Below are 22,718 nucleotides of genomic sequence, written 5' to 3' on the forward strand. Positions count from 1 at the left end.
CTTTTCTCATTCCCGTGTGTCTCATGTCCGTGCAAGTGGAAGGATTCCTCCCTCACCCCTCCTTTGTACTGGCGCACAATTCTCCTTTTTTATGATTTTTCTCTGCTTCCGTCTACCCGCGGCTGTGGGTAGCCTTCGAAGGCGATACCATCTCAACACACTGTAATGTAACGCTGGCCTCGCCATTTTTTCTCTTACCACCTAATGGTTTAAAATAACAATAAGAGATCCACCATAAAGTGAAATTAGAGAATAAACAATAGACCTAAGGAGTGGAGGCGTTGGCAACAAAGGGAATTGTAGATCAAACTGTCGGAGTGCAAAGAGAGAGCACGCGAGTTTTTTTTTGGTAGAGGGAAGTTCCATTGTGTGGTATCGTGCGAGACATGGCCCACGTAGAAAAGGAGAATTGATAAAGGAGCTGGAATTAAGGAGGGGAACGGGAGATTTTACAACAGGACGGGACCAAGCTGAGGGCTCGCCAAGGACGAACACCACGCAGGCTTATAGGATTTTCCAGACCACAGAGGGACAAACCAACCTGTGTCGTCGAACAACTGTGTTGTTACTATAAACTTTTATTTTCATATACGATGCGAAAAGCCATGAGGCAAGAGGTTTTAATTGGCAAAGAATTAAGTTTTTGACTGGTATCCTTTTGTATCAAGTAATGGGATTTTGTGGAAAGTTTAAGTGGTGAAGTGTGGCAAATAATTAGACGATATAGTTAAAAGAAGGAATAATCATTCATATACCAAATTGCTGTCTAAATTAGTATATACAGTTGGTCATGACCTAAGGGTATATGAATTATTTTGAATATTTTAATTGTCTGTAAATTGGAATATTTCATTTTGTCAAGTAAATTGCAATCTTTTCCGACGAGCAAGCCGGGGCGAAGGAATAAAAATATAAGTTAAGAAAAGATATCGCAATCGTAGTTTCTTCTCAGGTAAAATAATCAATAGTTTTTCGTGTTAATGTTTATCCACGACGTGGGGCATGATAATACGAAGTAGAAAAACACAACATAAAAACTCTTGTTACAGTACGTTAGAAGATAGTTGCCCTCTAATCAGAGAATTCCCCTCACTCACCTCCGACCCATACTTCTCGCGCCCACCCCCTTTCCTAACCCTCTTCCACCCCCTCCTCCTCTCAGACTCCCTTTAATTCTCGAACGAGCCTCGAGATAATCCATTGCATTTCATGATTATTGTAAGAATTTTCATTTCATCTCACGAAGCCTTGGGGTGTTTTAGGATGGGGTCAATTTTCTTTGATATTCTTTTCTTTCATCCCTCAATTTAATAATTCGTAAAAATGGCGAGCCGAGTCTCAAGAACAACCCACTTAAGTGCCTCACTCATAGGGGGTGAGGGCGGGGTGAGTTTCTCCCTCTATGTGCGACTTTATTTTACGTTTTTCGTGAATTACGCAAGCGTTTACGCTAATTCATAGATGGGATCGAAAATAAAATTGAAACATGATTCCTTATTTGTTTAACTGTGCGCCATTTCGTCGGTTAATGTCGAGTTTGTTGGTGATCTCGTTCCTGAGGCGTGATAATATAGTATTGTTCCAATAAAGGTCCGTCGCCATCTTGTGTTTGAATACAAGGAGCTCGTAATGAGGAGCGCGTGTTTGCTATTGAGGCCTATTTTTCGACGGGATATTTGTAATCGCTTCAATTTAGTCCCTTTAAGGGTGCTCGCATAGTGAAGAGGTAAGAGGTGGAGGTGGAGATAGAGGTAGAGGTGGAGATGGAGGTGGAGGTAGAGGTAGTATCGCATAGTAAAGAGGTTTGCGCACGCAGCTTTCCTACAGCCTCGAACACAAGCCAGTCTTCCACTGTGTGGCATCCAGTGTACAAGTTATTTGGTTAGTAGTAACATTTTTTAAATGTTTAGCGATAGCAGTGATGACAGCGACGAAATGTCGTCAGCATGTAAGTGGTGGCTGATTGGTACTTCTAGTAATCGCGAATTCAGTGCTCATCCAATTAATCAAGTGCGACAAGATCTGGGAGAATATCACCATCTGTTTTCCCAAATAAAAGAATACCCTGACAAATTCCAGGAGTACATGAGGATGTCACCTGAAACGTTTTCATACATTTGCGCCAATGTGTCACCAAAGCTGGATAATTGCAGAAAATACTGTAACCTCCATATTAACCCTATCTGCTCTGAAGAACAGATTGTGGTAACAATAAGGTAAGATTAGTAATTAATCATTCAGTATAAAAGTATATTATATATAATAATCAAGTCATGAATTTATTGTTGATTTCAAACAGTTAAATACTTGTTCGGTGCTAAGTAATACAATTTTTAGTTCAAGGTGAAGAAATAACCATTTAATAGTTTACACTAAGGATAGTCGGAAAGTAATAAATGAAATTACATTATACAATTAAGGATAACCTTGTTATTTGAAAATACTTTGTTACATGTTAGTAAATTTCTGGACATTGCGTTGTTCCTCAATATCTGGTGATGTTAGCGGAGTCGGTGTATGAGAGGAAGTGTGGGCAAATGAACTGGTTTCAGTGTGAGGGTAGTACTCATACCGGTGACTCATGGCAGGGTTTGAGGGACGGTTCTTGTACGATGGTTCCTGTTCCGGTGAATAAGCCATGTCGAATAATAATTCTTGAACTTTCATCCTGAACATCATTTTTTTTCTTGGGTCCAACGTTTTTACATGTGGTAGTAGAGAGTTAAAAAAACCCACATCTTCGTCATTCTTGTTAACTTCATCCACTTTGTTCAATTTTAATTTTAGTTTTTCTTTCTCGATGTTTACTAATTCCTGGCCAATTTTTGCCTGATTTGTTAATCGTTTTTTGTACCCTGTTCTGGTGTACTCCTCCGTGGTTCTCTTTGATGTAAGTGTAGGTGTAGGCGACGAATTGTTGCTTCCACTTTGATTAGGTGTGCTCGGAATGTCAATTTGTGTAAGTTCACGATCCCCTTCTTCGTTATCCATCACGGAAAGGCTATCCACCTGCTCCTCAACGAAATCGTCGTTCAGTTGCCCTTCATCAAAGTTAGTGTCGTTGGACAAATCAGTCAGGTTCCCTGTTGACTTCCTCGGAACGAATTGGTCCCGGAGGAAAAGCATAGAATCAAAAAATTTCCACGATGATGTTGAGTCTGGAGCTGCATCTCCAGATCTAGGAGTTTTGCTATATTGCTTCCGGAATTCATCTCGCAGATTTTTCCAGATTAGCTTCACATCTTTATCTGAAATACAAAATAAAAAGCATGGCAAATTGAAGAATTGAATATAGGTGACAACTTGTACACATAAGAAAAACCTGTAAGCTATTCTTCCATAAGGAATACACAGTAACAGAAATTATTAATTAATTTTTAATAAATAAATAAATCTTCTGCTGCCTCATCGTAAGCCGACATAGGGTTTATCATGAAGAAAAGTTTATTAAATTATATTTCTATCTAGTAATGTCTTAAGTTTTATTACCGCATCTTCAATGATTTCGGAGATCTTGAGGTGTTCCGCGACACAATTGACACCCTGTGAAAGTATACACATATTACCAAAACATATCAATAGTTTATTGATTAGTCTATCGACAATAGGATATTTATAATAACGGGTTTATTACGTTTTGATTGTGTTGATGTAAATATACTGTATTGAGTTGTTCTATTGCAGGTACTTGGCAACTGGAAGCAGTTATATGACTCTTGGGTTTTCATTCCGGATGGGGGATAATACAGTGGGAAAAATTGTGAGGAATGTATGCAAACTACTATGGGGCACCTTTCAACCAAAGCATATGCCCATTCCGACAATTTCAGATTTTGAAACTGTGGCTAGGAGGTTTGAAGAAGTTTGGAAATTTCCAAACTGCATTGGTGCCATCGATGGGAAACACTGCAAAATAAAATGTCCAGCGCTTTCTGGGTCCATGTACTTCAATTACAAAAAAACATTTTCGATCGTTCTGCAAGGAGTGGCAGATGACCACTACAAATTTCTATTTGTTGATGTAGGTGGTTATGGCAAGCAAAGTGATGGGGGCACTTTCAAGGCATCGGATTTGGGCAAGTTGTTGGAACGGAAGGAACTAAACGTTCCAGGTGAAAAATGTTTGCCCCGAAGTGATGTTAAGGTGCCCCATGTTTTTATTGCGGATGAGGCGTATCCTTTGCGGGAATATTTGATGAAGCCGTTCTCACAAAAAACAGTAGGTGAAGCTGAGGATGTGTACAACACCCGGCTGTCTAGTGCGAGAAAGACAATTGAATGTGCGTTTGGCATTTTATATGCTAAATGGCGGATTTTAAGTGGGTGTATTGAAACATCCCCGGAGAGTGCAGACCAACAAATAAAGGCTGCGTGCATTCTTCACAATATCATAATTGATAAAGATGGCTGGGGTCCAAGTGTGTCCGACATCCCGCCTGTCCCTGCCGAAGCCAATCTACAACCTTTGGGGAGATCCAGAAATTCCGCTTCAAACCGTGCGAAAGAAGTCAGAAATTGCTTTAAGGCATACTTTGTGAATAATGTATAAAAACTGAAGGAGATTGAAAGTAAAAATTGTTTTTTAACAAAAATAATTATCTTGGACCCTAACTTTTTGTATTGATTTGTTTATATTAACCTATTACAATAATTCTTTTTGTACATTTGTTACAGTACATTCAAGTGTTTGCATGAAAATGAAGTGCCACTGTCTAAATATTTATTATGTTATAGACTCAGGCCTTTTCCTTATACGGTACTTTAAAATAGATAATATAAGGATTATAAAATAGTTACATTACCATATATATTATAGTTTAAAATACCCTCGTCCCAGGAAATTTGCTAATATATTAGGTCTCCAGCTTCGACTGTTGAAAAGTTTAAAGGGCTTATTTTTTAAGACAAATCTCATGTTGTATTGTCTTATTTGTTTATTTTTTGCTTACAAATGACCCCGTACAGTTTCGGACAGCCAGAGCTGGACACCCTGTATAATTTAGTCTAGACATACCTGTACAGTTCAATGCGGCTGCTACAGCCTTCCATTCTTTGTCCAACACGTGACGGTTGTGGTGGTGTTTGTTTCTTTTGTCCCACAGAGCTGGACGACTTTGCACTGCGATAATTATTTCCTCCTTCATTTCACTACTACTGTCGTTCACAGTTATTAAGAAAAACTAACCAACACTATAAAACGTTTTTAAAATACAGAACCGTAGGCATACGTCGTCGCGTACTGTGTCGGAGTAGCGCCCAGTGGAATAGGGTAGCGGTTGGGGAGGGGTAGAGTGGTAGGGGGGGCATGGAACGCACCAATCACGGAGAAGCCTCCCGATGAACCTCGCGGTACACCGCTCGAAAAGACAAAGTCGTTTGTCTTGAAAGCGGTCCCGCGCTACCTCCTGGTGAACCGCGAGGTACACCTCTACCTCGACCTGCTCACTATGCGCGCGCCCATAACACACAATGTATTTGTGTTACCTCGAGGTACCGCGACCTCTACCTCTACCTCTACCCCTTAGGGTGCTCGCATAGTGAAGAGGTAAGAGGTGGAGGTGGGAAAACAGATGGTGATATTCTCCCAGATCTTGTCGCACTTGATTAATTGGATGAGCACTGAATTCGCGATTACTAGAAGTACCAATCAGCCACCACTTACATGCTGACGACATTTCGTCGCTGTCATCACTGCTATCGCTAAACATTGAAAAAATGTTACTACTAACCAAATAACTTGTACACTGGATGCCACACAGTGGAAGACTGGCTTGTGTTCGAGGCTGTAGGAAAGCTGCGTGCGCAAACCTCTTTACTATGCGATACTACCTCTACCTCCACCTCCATCTCCACCTCTACCTCTATCTCCACCTCCACCTCTTACCTCTTCACTATGCGAGCACCCTTATAGTCAGACCCTGTCCCGGACCGAAAATCACTGGATGCAAGGGTCAATACGCTCAGAAAACTGCGAGTGCGACAAGACGAAAAACTGGTGTCAATCGCCTGAGAACATTATGATGGTGAGTACTTCAATTTTGTAATCACCGTGTTCGGCATGCTAGTATGCGTCTGCCCTTAAACTTACTGATCGCTCTTTGAGGATAAATATGAAATGAACTGGTTTCCGACCTTTCAGGATTCAGAATGGGTTTAAAACGAGAAAAAATACGATGAAAAATTGTCTCCCCAATGTGCTTTCACACGGTTGATTGTTGCAATTGCATTTTCAGATGAACTTAGTTTTGACATGGAATGGACGACAGAGCCATCTATTTGTCACACTCTGCTCTACACCCGTTCCACTAATAAAAAAACATTCTCCCACTCCACTGTCCAATGCGTAACATTCGGACCACCAGCCAGTGCACGTGCGATTCCCAGCGAATAAATAGCATATACCGAAGTGAGGTAAAGAACAAACAACACGCTACTCACACCAATTTGGAACTACGAAGAAAACCCACACTTTAAATACAACAGACCCAAAAGAGCCATTACACACCCAAACCGCTGAACAAAATTGAATAATTAACCACCAAACACAAAAAAGCCATAATACAATAACAACCAACACGCCGATTACCAGCTGATGCTGAATATCGAGAAATTAACTATTAGTTGACCAAAAATGCGATGCGATGCGAGGTTTTATCCGACTTTTTGGCTGCAAATGTATTTCGCGCGGGAATCATAAACGTGAAAAAGGGTCGAGAAGGAGCGTTGAAATTGTCTCCCTGACGGGGTGACTTCGGAAAGCGAGTTATCGCGTTCGCCGGCGTGAATAAAAAATGAAACGACGTGCCCGCGATGTCCCTCCCCTCCATTACCCCTCCCTCCCCCCCTCCGCCATCCCCTCTCCTTCTCTGGAGCGTCCGTGTGGAGCACGAGGGTCAGAAAACAACGCAAAAAGCAAATGGACTCCTATGTCAATTTTATTTCACTGTTTTGTATTCCAGAATTAAATTGTTGGTTACGCTCTCCCAAAAAACAAATGTCCATCGATATTTACTCTTCAATCTCTAGTCCAAGCTGAAATTCCGTACTTATTTAATCGACCATGCTGGTACACTCCAGTTCAAGAAAATCCAATATCCTGGAGGTAATATCCCCACGGTCCTGTCGACCTCAACGTCATCATGCGTACACAAAACGCTTCCTGAACTTCTGTACCTATCTAAAACTCTTTCTCCGTCAGACGTTACATTTTAAATTAAAACTAATTAGCATGTAATCAGGAAAAATGAAAATACAGTAAAGCACTATTTTACTCAGACTACTGATTGAATATCATGAAAAAATATTAAATGAGAGCATGTCCAAAAGGTGAAACCATTTAAATATCATCCGGTCTCTAAGATGGGATAAAATTAAATGTCCATCGCGCTTGAGAGGTTGAGATCTGACAGCCTGTCAACGCCTGTCCCGTGGAAAATTCTCAAATGTAATGGCGACGAAGAGTAACACAACTCAGGATCTAATCTTTTGAATTTATCGATTAACCCTTCGCAATATACTCGGTTGCATGGACGGCCAGCTCCAAATCGCCGTACAGATACAGGGCCCGGGCCCTCGCTGGGCCCAAGATTCCACTTGGGACTCTCGCCCACTCGCCCTGATCATACTGCATAGATTGCTTCCGTAAGTCATTGTATAAACCCTAGATTTGCCTTACGCTGAAGAGAAGTGACTAGTGCTGATTAAACGTGAAGAAATGCAAGCAAGCCGTATTTTCATTTAATTTTTAACTTATACTTTCTGTATTCTTGATAATATTTATTTTTCGTACTGCGTACAGTAAACCTTATTTTGCTTCACAGTAGTGAATGAGTAACATTTATTTACTTACTCATAGTGAGTGTGAATTGACAATGGTCAGATGACACAGTAAAGTTACTCAAGTACGCTTAGTTGTTTATATTTTATGAAACGAAGAACGTAGGAAGCAAAATTATGCATCATTATACATAAACATGGGACCAAGCATGAAACAATAGCGTACAAAATGTTTAATACATCCGATATTAATTGATAAATGGTGCTCATAAATGGCCCTGAATGAATTAGTCTTGTTTTTTTAAATGAATGAGTAATGCGAGGTTATGGTTTTGGCAAATCTCCAAGTGAGTGATTCCATTCAATAATTAACCTGTTGAGGAATGGAAATTTAAAAAAAATTAATTCTAGAGCATCTGCGTTTTACTTTGAATGTACGTTCGGTAATTTTTTCCCGATGGAGGGCGGCACTTCCGGTTCTTTTCGAAGCCTCCCCATACTCTATCATTCTTAATTGTTCCTCCATAAGACCCCCCAATTATACTTCTTTTCCACCCGCTCTGTAGACTCTCCAATCCTAAAACTGCCATAATCTCCGTTATGCTTTCGTTCCTCTCTTTGTGTTTATTCAGAACGTAACTCGCCGCTTTCTTTTAACATATTTCTTAGTTATATATGATTTTACACTTTCCCGGCGAACAACTTTTGAAAAATCTTCTCGGGATACCGCGCGGGTAAGATTATTTCTTAGTTGTTTTCCTTCACGGTGAATATTTGTGTGAAAATTGTCCTTTTATCCAATTACTCCATTCCTTTGATGGATATAATGGATGAGAGTACGTTTATTTAGCATGAAATGCGTCCTTTTGTATTGCTATTGCCTGAAAGAGGCCATTTATATCAAAGAAAGTCATATGCATGATTGTTGAGAGAAGTCTACCATTCTGTATGTTAATTAATGTTTCCTTTTTTTATTTCCATATACCCCGAAAATAGCTCGTGGTGGTCTTTACTTAGAGGGTCCCAAAGTTTCAACTCTATGAGTACAAATTCGCATGCCCTGGGTAGAGGCAACTTATCTTAGGCGGGTCACGAATCCGCGACCTTCGGGTTTGCAATCGAGGACCTCATACCGCCGCCACAGGGGCCGGCAAAGTTAAATATTAAGTGCATTTCCCGTGAAGTTGTTATTTTTCCCAACTTCTCACCCATTTGAGTATTCACTCCCATGGAGGCACGGCAAACGTGCCTGTTCATGCGTTTTGTCCTTGAGTAGATTTATGCAGATGAGATTGCGTATTCGACTGGAATGTTAGTGCATGCGAGTGTTACACTCCTAGTGTTGCACAGAGATTCCTTCCATGCTTCCTAGAATGATTACGGCACCAGTTGATTGAATGCTGCGATGCTCATCAATACAGATGCAGAGGCAATATCCTTCTCTCCTATCCTTTTATGTAAATACCGGACTCAGTTATGGCAAATAGTTTCTCTCTCTGCGCTCCAAGTATCATGCGTAAGTCTTAAAGGTTTTATTTAGGCGACCATAGAAGTGCGCCGGCCATTTTTTTGACATCCCCGCGACGATTGACGAGAGACTGCGTTCTCTTGGTTCTTTTGCTATTCGGTGCTTGGCTGAAATATTTTCATCGAAGTAATAAACCCTCACCTGGGAAGCCCCCTTCTTGTGTGGGCGTTTCCCTGCCGTGGGTTTTTTTTCTAATAAGGACGACAGTCAATATCCTCAGGTTTTTCCCACGTTCACTAACATCTTTTTACACTTGGTCAATAGTAACTTTGTTAACTTATAATTTTATTTGTTGATTGGAAATGGAACTTCTATTTATTTTTATGTTATTTCTCTGCATGTAATTTCATGAGCAACTTGACGATGTATTTAACTGCATATATTTCATGTTTGACGAGGGGTTAGGTGGATGATGGCACTTCCTAGTCCCAATCTCGCCAAAGAAAGACGTATTATTATTATTATTACTAACGATAAAAATAAATATGTAGTAGAATAGCATAGGCCAAGAGGGCTTTCTGCGAAAAGAAGAATCCTCTTACAGCTGACTGTACCCGCATATAAGTAAGGAAACAATTCATCAGGTGCTAGATATGGAGTATGTTTCTCTATGGAAGCGAGGCTTGACAGCAGCAGAGAAGTCAAAGAGTGGAAGCATTCGAAATGTGGTGCTACCGAAGAATGATGAAGATAAAATGGATTGACCGTGTAGGTAACGAAGAAGTGCTAAGAAGAGCGAGAGAAACCTCCTAAAAAACTTAAGCAGAGGACGGGACAGCTTAGTGGGCCACATTTTGAGGCATGATGGTCTGATGAAGACAATCGTTGAAGGACACAGGTGGAAGGGAAGAAGGGCAAGGGACGGCCCCGAATGAGTTACATAGGACAATGAGTTATAAAGAATGTTGAAGAGAAGAAATACGTCGCTATGATACGGCTAGCGGATAGGAGAGAGGAATGGAGAGCTGCGTCAAAGCAATCTTGGGATTGCTGACTAATTATGATGATGAATACACCATTTTGTTATGTTTTAGTTCCTTTAAATTCTCGAATATATATGCGAAGAAACTATTTATTTTTTCTTACACTGAACTTCTCGTCCTGAGCCAAAAATTTTCTTGGTTAATTTCTGAATCATTTTGTTTATCATGTGTTACCACAAGTTAACCAGTGTAGCCGGTGTAGTCACATGTGAAGCCAAACGCTGGTGCTACCGTGTTAGCCATATATAATGTTGCGCTGCGCCATGATCACATAGCAGTCATTATGTCGTTGGTGTGCTCGTCGAGGCACGCTGCAATGATATTAGAGAGTCAAGAGCGTTATCTCGCCGTTATTCTGTGAACAGAAGTGTTCTTGAGTGTCTCTTCGCTTTTTGATGGCGGGAGGAGAAAAATAAATAAATGGCTATGGCTTATGTTCATATCCATGCTGAGAAAATAAGTTAAATTTTTACTTGCCATTGATACGTAATAATTTATATGTTGAAAAATGCGAGCGGTTGCTATACTCTGTGCTTTTTTTATGAAATCAACTTGTCCCGCTCGCGATGCAGAGCCTTCGATTCTTCCAACTTCGCCAAAATCGGATCAGGATCGAGAACGTTACCTATCGATTCTTGATCTCTTCACAGTAGATGTTTACTTGTGTTTGTCTAGCGCAGCGGTTCCCAAACTGGGGGTCGCGGGCCGTTCGGAAAGGGGTCGCGAGATGTGCGAATAATAAAGTGAACTATGTACTTAAACTTAGACAACCATTTTTAGGGGGTCGCGGCTAAAATGTATGGGCTAAAATGGGTCGCAGAAAGAAAAAGTTTGGGAACCGCTGGTCTAGCGTAATAGTTGACTACAGTCAGGCAGTGACATTTTTCTGACGGAAGCAATGAGATCGGTATCACTTGTTGCTTTTGGTTATCATAGTGTGCTTGTAAAAGTTGCATGTTGCAAGTTGCAGTTTTTGCGTGATGAGTTTATTGCTTCAACACGTCCAATATTTTTTTTAACCCACGCGAATTGTGAGTACCTCTAAATTTGTGAGCAACATTACCTCCGTGAGGAACCTCTCTACCGATCTCCGTGCGCAGCCTAACATACTGGTTCTCAAGACGCGCGTGCTCCAAGGCCGTGCCTGGTCGCTCCCTGGCGTGCCTTTTGTTGTAAAATGCGGGGCGCGTGCTCTGAATGTTATGGGAAGCTCTGGTGGTGTTTACGAGCCAGGAATTGTGGGAAGGGAAGATGCTCGATTGCCCGAGAAAGAGTTCAGGGGTCGTGGAGGGAAATTGGAGCGATAAATTGCTTATCCTTTTATAGCAGGCAGGCAATCGAGGCCGGAATTTTAAAAAGATTGCTCCATTTATGAACTTGGGTCATATAATCTTATTTATATAATGTGGCCGTATGAATTCATCCCTCTTTTTACCCATCCCTCCCCTTCAACCGCTAATCTACGTTTACCACAGCCACAGGCCGCTGTTTCGTCAGGAATGTCCAAGTGATAGTGTCCTGACGGAAGCTATGAGATAGTCCCCGCTAGTATTTTTTTTTGTAACCATAGCACTCGAATGAATGTTCAAGTCGTTTTGCTTGATTTTTTTTCCATTAACTGGTCTAATGATTTGTTCTGGTCGCGAGCCCTTCCTTCTACTAGATGTTGTAGCGAATATTAATATGGCTCACCCATTCCTGGGGCCATTCTTTCGTGGGAGCCATAAAATTATGGCAGTATTCTAGTAGAAGTGGCGGGGATGTTCACGCATGTACGCATATAGCTAGGGGAGAGGAGGGTTTTCAGCAGGGGGGCTCCCGTCTTGTTTCTCCATCCCAAAGATGACTTTAACTCCCAGAGCCCATTTTGCCATTTTAGGATGCCATTATAACAGCGTCATAAATATTAATAAAATCTACTGTAATATTCCTTTTTTCCCTTTCTCACGTACTATTTTCCCCCGCCACACGATATCCTCACCTTCAGCCATTTCTGTTACATTCGCATCTTGCAATATAGGGGGAAAATTGAATCTATCCTTTCATATTAAATTCATTTCAATTTCGTAAATGTCATAATCACAGTCTTCCTTCTCAGTGTGAATATCTAAAGCGAGATACTTCCTCAGCATAGTACGGCTATAATGTCAAAACAGAGTGTGCTTTAGTAGTATACGTGATATTTGAGAAATTAATTTTTGAAATCTGTTTGATTAAGGTGGGCTGGAATAAATATTCTCCCTCTTGTTCTATTATGGAGGTGGGCGCGCCCACGGAATATGGTGCATATTTTTATTTCTGAGCCCTCCATTCTGAGGTTTTGTACTAAATGCCTGTGTCCCTGGATATTCAATTTTCAAAAATAGTGTCAGTATTTCCGATTTCATGATCAATTACCTACCGGACGTCTTAAAAGCTGTGTTCAATCAAAGCAGGGAAAATCTTGTATTTTAGAAATTCACTTCCGTCCAGATAACTTGTTCTAGTGTAATTATGGTGGAGTTCAGTTAAAAATTTTAATTTTTTTTAGAGTTCAGCAACATTTTAAATAATATGAAATAACCTAATCTATTGTCACTCATGGCATCCCGCTGATCAATAACTCACATTAATGGAGCACAATATCACTCGTGAAATTGTTTTACGAGAGATATTTCATTTTAAAAACTTAAGGCGACGGCGGCGGACATCTTGGAAATTGGCCACTCAACAGCTTAGACTCAACTTCTCCGCTGTAGAGAAGTCGGAATGAACTTCAGGGCTCAATTGAGATCTCTTTATACTAAAGTTAGTCAAGTCGATTTTGAGTCAGGATCAAGACTTCTGAAGTTCTAAGACCCATAGACTCTTGGTGTCTACCCTGGTGACGAAGGGAGAAATTTTACAAATATAATTCTTCAGGAAAGCCTACGTATTTTGTAATAAAGTTAATTTCTTATAGTTATAGCGGCATTTTATTTTATAGTCTTTAATAAATGGTACGTTTTGAGAGGTGATTTAGTGAACTTTTTGGATGGTTGATATAAATAAAATCTTCTAATTTCACCAAATGATTTTCATTGAATCACTTGGGTCATTTTATAATTCAAACTCATTTCAAGCAGTAGAATCTATTGTAATTTTGAATATAATACTTTATTTAAATGACCAGCGATGATTTTTCTGAATGTGAACTCAAGAATTTATGATAATTAAAGCCACTAATTTTGTCCCGAATTATGGCCGATAATTTTCAGGTTTGGGTATAGAATGTAATTTCCTGTTTTCTTTATTATAAAATATTTTCTATTTCTTTGCAGGTTCGTAGTAACGCCAACTCGTGGAGTACGAAATGGTGTTGTGGCGTGTCTGTAAGGTTATCTCATTTCTTTTCCTTGTAAAATTATTTTTCGAGAGCTGAGGGGTTATAGGTAATCATGAGGAAATATATATGAAAAATTAACTGCAAAGAATTTTAGACTAGTCTTTGATTTAAGATCTATTTGGATCTTTTTTCGCCCGGTGATACTATTTTTATCCCAGATAATTTTCATGTAATCCTAATATATAAAAATTTCCCTCCATTTTAACTATACAATCGTTAGTTCAACCTAAAATCTTAGGTTGAATTAACGATGTCTTGTACCAGATGATGGATCAGTGAGCCGAAACGCGTTAACCGCAGTAAAAAAGTTTCTTAACATCATTCTTCTAAATAGGGTAATACGGAAATAACATTTCTGATATTTAATGAATAAAAACGTCGTTTTTCTCTTCGATTACGTCTATATTTTGTTTAATTTACAATTATTAAACATTATTAAAGATTTGAACGCTTAAGTTTGGGGCTAGACTCCAAATTATAAGTCAAGGAGCAAGCCCCATAAACTAGTCCATGAATGTCACAGTCCACATTCTTCCCTAGTATCGATATTTAAAATATAGTGATTTCTCTGTGGTGAATAATTGAGGTACTTACTCATATAGCCTTTAATTGTAATTTCGCGCAATTGCAATTTCGCAAATTTCGCACAAGATATCTTGAGAGCATTCGTAGTTTTACGGTAATGGGGGAGTAGCAAAGAATGAGATAACACAGAGCCAACTTCATAGTAGAAAGTATGAGGATGCTGAAGCGCACTCCTTGGAAAATAGAGCAGGTCCCTTCATTTTTTCATCTTCCCGTTACCTTTCTTCTCTCGCGCAGAGATGACCTTTGCTCGACTGCATTGTGAAGGCTGTGTACCCGAAGGGACCCCAAACATAAAAACTCCTTGTCGACCGGCCTTCACCCTAATGGAGCTTTTGCTTTAAGCTTACTGTGTATTTTTTTATTAGAGCTGGGCGCTGCTGCATCAAAACGGGACTCGTCTCCATAAGGTAGGATTTTTCTGAGCGAGAAACAACGTGCAGTTTTGCCCACAATTATTTTTTCACGTATTTAATAATTTACTGAATTGGAAGGGAAAAGACCTCGGGTAGCCATTTGAAGCGTAAGTTTCCTCATGATCATGTTCAAGAGTGTACTATCTTGAAGCATATCATCGTTGCTCTGCGGCGAAAACAACTTATTATGTACTTCGTTACGGTATCACAAAACGCACGATTTAGGACGCATTCCGAAATTCACTGGCAGTACTGACAGTGCTGCCAAACCGTTCCAAAATCAACTGGCAGTACGGTACAGTAACCGATGACGTCAGTCATTTGATGACGTTCCCTACTGTGAACTCTACTGTGGCTGCTGCAAGCCGAGAGCAGCAGTTGCGGCAGTAAGCAGACGAAAGGCGATGTTCACCTGTATTTGGAACACAGCAACCGCTTTGCTTAATAACATATGGTACGCAAGTAAATGAAGTATGGCGTACATAATTCATAATATATTCACGTAAACTGAGAATAAGAACTCCAATTTTAAATTATAAATATATATTGTTGATATTGATAATGGCAAGTTGTGCGCGAATGAGTGATTTGATTACTTACCTATATGAAATATTTGTTTTGCTAACTTCGTGTGATTTACCGATAGTGTCTCGTAAATTCCAGTGGTACAAGAAATTCCTGAAAACTTCAATGCAAGAAAGTATCATTATTAAAATTACGTTCTCAATGTATGTATCGGTATCGTGTGTTACATAAATGCATGCATAAACTTTGTTGATTTCTTTTATCAATGCAATGCAATATCTACGTATACTTTCTTGTTCCACCGTACCGTTTAATGTGTGAGCGTAATAATAACATAAGTAATGGCAAAAGCAATTTTAATTACACGTTGGAAATTCGTCTCTCTATACTACATTATTCTACCATATTAACTGTACGTATGTTATCGTCTGCTTAAGCTTCAGGATACTGACCTAATTGTTTTGTGCCATTGCTTGAAGTACGAATATGTGAAGTGTATAGCGTGTATTACGTTTAAATTTTCTTCAAACATGAATATAGAGGTACACCTAATTAATTCCTGTATTGGTGCCTTGTAAATTGTTCTTGATTATGTTTACGCACTGTTTGAAGGCATTTGTCAACCTGAGATTGAAGTACTTTTAATTTTGAAAGTTTTACATGTCTATCCTCAATTGCAATGGATGTTTTTAAAAATATTTATTTAGGCTGCAATCGATCAATTTCGAACTTTCATGCTTACTACGTATATATATTCAATTTATTTTGAAAATGGTATTTGCACGATTCATTCCCTACAAACACAGAAAGTATTAAATCTGTATTAAACCCGTATTTTGAAATCCATAAAATCCCAATTATATCTAGAATTAATCTCTTTCAAAGGGGTTGCTATGTCCACTATTTCCCGCGAAATTATCAACAGCAGCTACTGTTGACCGTTCCAAAATCACTAATTTGCTTACAGTGGCAATACTGTTTTCCGTTCCGTTTTGCAGCAGCAGTAGCAGTACTGCCAGTGAATTACGAAACGCGCCCTTAATAAAGTGGTTTTCCGCTATCAATGTCTACCGTTATAATTCCTCTCATTACTTAGAACGTCATACACCACGGAAAGTAAAAGCAATACAAAATTATATTGAAGCGCACATGTAAACAAAGCATTCCGTCGTCTGCAACTTCCAAAACAAATTTGGTCGTTGTCAGAAACGGTCGGAATTATCATTAGAATCGAGATACACTATCGATAGTCGCACCAGTGCGCATCATTTCTGCGCAGAAAATTCGCTGAAATCATTCACCGTGTATAGCGGTACCGGCGTATGAATTTCTTGCGAATGATCATTCGAATGATCATTCACCGTGTAGGGATGATCTTTCGAATCATCATTTGCGTCAGCCCTCGCTTGCTTTTCAAGTTTTTTTTATTCTTTGGAGGAACCTCGGCCGTCCATCATCCCTCCCTGCCTTCTCTCCGCTGATACCGTCTCCCCCTCCCCTCCTCCGCCTTCCCCCCCTCCCCTCTACTCACTCTCCTCCCTCGCTCACTTTCCCTGTTGTGGCGACGCACCGCGACGCACCGCGACCGACCCAAAAGCCCAAATCCATTGCTCCCCACAATCTCAAAGCAAGGAGTCTAGTCGGCTCTTCCCAAAGCCTCCATTTCCGTAGCGAAACCAGATATCCCCGCAGGTGTTCCTGAGTAGTCGAGAACCCAATTCGTTCGTCGGGAAAAAATATCATATTACAATGTCGGAGTATAATTACGCACCTCTCTTGTTTGTTTTTTTCACATAGGGTACCGTGGGAATCAGTGCCAAGTAGTTCTCTCAGGACTGGAAGTTGGGAAGGAAGCGTTGTTGGAGGGGGAAGCTGCGCGCGCACACAAATTTTCTCTATTTTCGTCATATAGATTGTGTTATCCGTTGTGCACCTTAGACAGCCTTTAGGAAGGCTGGGGCAAGAGGTGCCAACTGTGTAATATATTTATGGCCTGGCCGATCTAGTACCTACTCCAAGTATAGATGGCGTTAGTTGTCACCGGGAAATTCAAACCGGGCTTCTTCCCAATTCTGTTTAAGTTTTCGATTTAATTTTTTTGCATGGATATTTCAGCCTATAACAATTCAAATTACCAACAATTAAATAAACTGGAGGTAATTTGAATTCTTATAGGCCAAAATATCCATAGCAAAACCACTTCATCGTTATTAAGCAGCTAAAGCAGCTTGTTGAGAATTATTTGTCACTTTACTGAGAACTTGAGAATTTAATGAGCATTCATTCATCAATCATTACAAAAGATGATGATAAATCATATTATCGATAAAAATACCCCTAAAGCAATGGAATAACTCTAAAGGCAATTGTAGGCAAAGTTGAAAATAGCATGCGCTGCTTTAAAAAATTCAAATAATACAATATTGTCAACTCAAAAATTTAATTAACTCAATAATGTGCAGCTACACAGTAACACAATTCATGATAAATAATGAAAAAAGTACAAAAATATGAAAAATATCAATTTTCCTCTAGTCTTGCCAGAAATTATAGCTGTTCTTCACTTTTTCCACAATGATGATCCCTGATTGCTAATTCAACCAAATAACCTGAAAGAAATGAAGGACACGAATGAGACATGGCAATCACCACCATTCTCTCTAAGGTAAAAGTAATATTAAAATCCTAGGAGAAGGGAGAACCAAACTTTTTCTAAAATAACACATTGGTCACCAACTTAGTAATGCCTTTACACTATCATGTTTTTGGTTTAGGAACAATTGGAACAATTTAATTGGGCCTCACTTCATCATTAGGACCTAACATGATGTCTTGGGAGCCCTACTCCCACCTTTTTGGAATGATTTTGTAGGAATACAGAAAAATCAATTTAAGGTTGTCATGAAATTTATAGGTTGTTCCTAATACATTTGTAGTAAAAATTTAAAAAGCAGGTGATTTGTTAAAAATTAAAAAAACATCAGGAGATACTGTAAATATGAATATTTGCTAACACACACTCAGGAGTTAATACAAAGGAGCTGAAGATAACTCATCTGTCACCTTAAAGACTAGGCCGAATGCGACTAACTCTTAGAATGAAAAATTCAATCGCTGTCATTCAAAGGAAAACTGAGTGTATAAATATTTTTTGTTGAGATAAATTATGTCACCATATGCTTAACAGATCCCTGATAAAAATAAACTTCTCCATTGTGGTGAGGTGTACCCTCCAATGAGGGTAAGGGAAGGATAGGTGTACCCTTCGTATACCCTTCAGCAAGGGTAGACGAAGGGTATTTTAGAACATTGGTGGGTAGGCCCTCTCCTTCCTGGAGTGTACGGGAAGGGTTGGACCAGCCTCAATAAAGGGTACAGGAAGGGTAGGACTAATATAAAAACTAAATTAAACGAATGGGGATGAGTTGTAACAGTGATTTCTAAAGTTATAAGACAGAAAAAAAATTAGCCTTTACATGGTCTTGAATCCAGAACCTACATATTGGAGGATAATGAACAAGTGCCTTAACAACCTCAGCTATCGAGGTACTTGTCAGATATTGCTTCTCAACGGAACTTATACTACAAAATCTTAAGATGAGATTCGCACCCAGGCCTATGTGGAAGAAAGCTGTGACTTTTTTCTACCTATTTCGTTTCAGAAAATAAGATCGGCATTCAAGTACCGAACATCACTCTAGCGATGTCCCATTGTCAGCCACACAAATATGTTACATCCTAAAAATGTTAATGAAAGAACTTCTAAATGAGCTTTTTTTCACACAATTATAGAAACTATTGTGTACAGTGGCATAGCCAGGAATTTCGTTTGGGGGGAGGGGGGGTCCAAAACCAGGTGGGGAAAGTTTTGAAAAACAGGATACTAAATAAAGGGTTTTCAACTAATTCAAACACTTTTCATAATCGAAAAACTTCGATAGTTAAAGAAGTACATATTTTTTAAATTCATTATTTTTCAATATTTTGTTTTCTTTTATGAAGGAAAATGATTGTTTTTATATTTCGGGCGGCGGAGGGTCCAAATCCCCCGGGACCCCACCCCTCCCCTATGAAAAAATTGTATAAACCTCTTTCAAATTTTTATACATTCTTATACATTGCCATGGTAATGTATAAAATTGTCAAACAGGTTTATACAATTTTTTCATAGGGGCTGACTATGCCACTGAATATGTATATTATTGTTTTCCTTAAGGGAGTTTTAAAGATTAGTTGTGTAGCCCGTCTATCTTTGCTTTCAAAGACTGCTTACGTTCTTGTGCAGAACTCAATACTCTTTAGCAGGTGAAAGTAGCTGAGGAGACACTTTCAGGATATGTTTTCCTCAGTTATAAATGCTAAGTCCCAAGGAAGGGTAAACAAAGGATTTTTCTACCCTTAATGGTGGCTACCTTACCCTTAATGATGGCTAGAGGAAGGTTACACAGATGGTAAGGGAAGGAGTTCCAAGGAAGGGTAGACGAAGGATTTTTCTATCCCTCCCTTACCCTTAATGGTAGGTAGGGCGTGGGTTGTGCAAGGGTAACTACCCACCATGAAGGCTACTACCCTTCCTTTACCCACCATGGTGGAGTTAATTTTTTTCAGGGATATTAGTCATTAGTGTATCATAACCTAAAAGGCGTTAGTGTAAAGGCATTACTCATTTGGTGTCCACTTAATGAAAATGAAACAGGAAGAACTGAATGATAGAATGGTTCATCAAATTGTTGGCACACTCTTTGAGGAAATATCCTTATGAAATACTTCTGACTTCATGAAATTGTAATACTAAACTGAATCAAAAATTTAAACATATGAAACAGTTTGATCAGAAGATCTGAAGGCAGAGTGTCAGAATTAAAAATAACAGAGGACATAACAGAGGTCATACTAAACTGAATCAAAAATTTAAACATATGAAATAGTTTGATCAGAAGATCTGAAGGCAGAGTGTCAGAATTAAAAATAACAGAGGACCAAATGTAGTTGTGAATTGATTTCTCAGCTGCTTACAACAATGAATATGTTACTGTATTCATGAAGTAACAAGTAATGGCAGAATACTTGTATTCATAGAATAGCTGAAGTCATCAATAAGTTTGGTTTAATGCATCAAACTTGTCAAAAATTTATGAAAATTGCATGCAATATTACAAGAGAATGACAAAGAGTTTGAGAATCCACATTCATATAATAGTTGATAATCATTCTGGACAAAATTTTGTATGAAGTGGAATATACATGCAAAAATACATGGTGACTTCATTTCAGGCCTTGGTCAATATACTTCCAAGACTTGATGCTAAAAATCCATCAATGAATTCTCTAACTAATCGATAGATACTTTTTAAAATGTGAGCCTCAACATTCGATCAGAAAAGTGTGGAAGGAATGGAGGGATTTAGAAAATTATTACATTTCCTCTTGACTTACTTACCTTTAGCAAAACAGTAGATTCCTAGACCATAGATACGGCATGCCATCAGAGGTAACTGGAATACATCAACCGGCTTGCTGCAAGTAATACAATGGATATATTTTAATTGGTGGCAATGATGACAATTGTTTCAGATCTAAAAGTTAATGTACATATATGGTTCAGTCCCTTTGTAGTAACATACCTTTGTTTCAACAGCAACAGATTGATCATCCTCATATCTCTTTCATGCCATCTAGAGGTAGCCAGAATGCATCAAAGAGCTTGCTGAAAATGAAAATGATTGATGGCAATAATGAAAATATTTAAATGCCCAGCTATTGAGTAGTCATTTATGAGCAATATAATTTCAATTCATACCATCATATATCTTCATAAATGATGGTATGAATTGAAATTTATATATTTCATTCATACCATCCTAATGTGTCATAAGAACCAATTAACTGCAACTACATTTGTCAAACAGCAACTACTCATTTGTAAAATTTTCAGTGGAAAACACTCTAATCCTATATCTAAGGATTATTTCACATCTGTTCAGTTATTTCTAAGCTAAAATTCTATTTACACTCCCAAAATTTACTATACGAAGAATGACTGATGGAAAATAAGAATCACTTTATAAATGGACACTAATTAAGTAACAACAGAAACCCTCCTCCTTTTCCCGGGCTTGGGACCGGAAACACAGGCCCTGAGATATGAATACCTCCACTGCAAAAATAGGTCAACAATCACCCAGCGAATCAAATCTTCATATAATACAGGAGGTCCACAAATCACATGAACAAGTTCTTATACTACAGCGTATATTAATGGAAATACTTCCATGCATCTCCACCGATGGCTCAACAAGTTATCACTCTGCCTCTCCTCCTTTTATAGATAAAATAATTGTGTTCAGTTGCTACATGCAATTAAAACGGTACGTGGAAATTGCTGATGCAATGATCATGTTAACAAGTTACACTCTGAAACATTTCACCAATCTTGCAGAACGAATGTCGGACACATATGAATGACAATTGGTGAAAAATAACGAGGGTATCTTGAAAACGTTGCATCAACAACGTTCACCACCAGCATTTCCAACAACCCCATCAAGTTAATAGACACATTGGAATGATTATTGAATGAAAATCAAAATTCCTTGAAGAAAGAATTACATTATTAGCTAATATGGCTTGAAAACTTAACAGATTATATCAAATAATTATATATATGACTGAATGAAGAAAACACTCACCTGGAAACAGTTCGCGGAAATCGAAAAAACTTGCAATCTTTCGATTGACAACCCCTAACTGCACATTTATCTTGCATTTTGAGGCGTTAAATGTCACTACACTTCCAGAAAATTGTCAATTAACAAACCTTTTCTGCGTTAAAAGCAAAAAAGAACACGGCCCACAACGAATATGACGACAACAACAACACAGCTGATGGACGGAATGGAACGGTGCGCAATGTCCGTTGAAACGATTCAAAACATAAACACATGTTCGAATGAAAATATTACTTTGCGTTATGTAATAATGTCAAAAATATCAATAAAAATAAAAATACGAATATCTGAAAGCACTTCATCATTAAAATTGAAAAAATATATTTGAGTTATAGCGTACTCCAACTATAGGCGGAGTGGCGGTCGGTGGTACCTCTTCCCCCGGGCCTGATAAACGGCCTTGGCTGGGGCTTCCGGGTAGCTTGGACACTCACGCCATCTGGGAGTATTACTACAAGCGGTAGGGGAGGTGACGGCGAGGGAGGAGGAAGTAGGCGAGGGTTTTCGTGGAACTCATGTGGTCCTACCTGCCCACGCCGGTGACTGCACACATTTCGACTGTTATAGCAGCAAGTCAGACGTCATTGTAATCCGCGTGTGTGTGATTTTGAACATGAGGTACTAATGCTGTGTTTCCGGGTGTGATACCCATATTTCGGATTGGAGGTTGTTTCGCTTTCCGAAAGCTGTGGAAAGGTAAGGAAAATACTTGTTTTATGTGAATATTTACGGAATTTTCATGCCCATTTTTGCAAACGATATCCTCGCATGAACTTAGTGTTTGTTTGTGCTTCCTCAAGCGTTTGTCTTATG

General features: G+C 39.0%; 1 protein-coding gene and 1 long non-coding RNA gene across 2 annotated transcripts; both read right to left on the reverse strand.

The window, feature by feature from the left end:
* Nucleotides 1-2,448: 2,448 nt before the first annotated feature.
* Nucleotides 2,449-5,144, reverse strand: LOC124171292. Its single transcript, XM_046550438.1, has 2 exons — nt 5,015-5,144; nt 2,449-3,248 (listed from the first exon to the last, which is right to left on the reverse strand). Exons 1-2 carry the CDS (start codon nt 5,142-5,144, stop codon nt 2,449-2,451), a joined length of 930 nt encoding a protein of 309 aa, XP_046406394.1.
* Nucleotides 5,145-17,712: 12,568 nt separating this feature from the next.
* On the reverse strand, nt 17,713-22,076 carry LOC124171041. Its single transcript, XR_006867630.1, has 4 exons — nt 21,867-22,076; nt 20,802-20,884; nt 20,618-20,694; nt 17,713-17,786 (listed from the first exon to the last, which is right to left on the reverse strand). It is a non-coding gene; the product is annotated as an uncharacterized LOC124171041 (long non-coding RNA).
* Nucleotides 22,077-22,718: the final 642 nt, after the last annotated feature.

The sequence above is a fragment of the Ischnura elegans genome, chromosome X (genome assembly GCF_921293095.1).
Source record: "Ischnura elegans chromosome X, ioIscEleg1.1, whole genome shotgun sequence".
Classification (NCBI taxonomy): domain Eukaryota; kingdom Metazoa; phylum Arthropoda; class Insecta; order Odonata; family Coenagrionidae; genus Ischnura; species Ischnura elegans.

Coding starts and splice junctions, on each gene's coding strand:
- LOC124171292 (XM_046550438.1), bottom strand. CDS start 5,144: ATGAAGGAGGAAATAATTATCGCAGTGCAAAGTCGTCCAGCTCTGTGG. Junction 3,249..5,014: donor AGCCGCATTGAACTGTACAG/GTATGTCTAGAC, acceptor TTTGTATTTCAG/ATAAAGATGTGAAGCTAATC.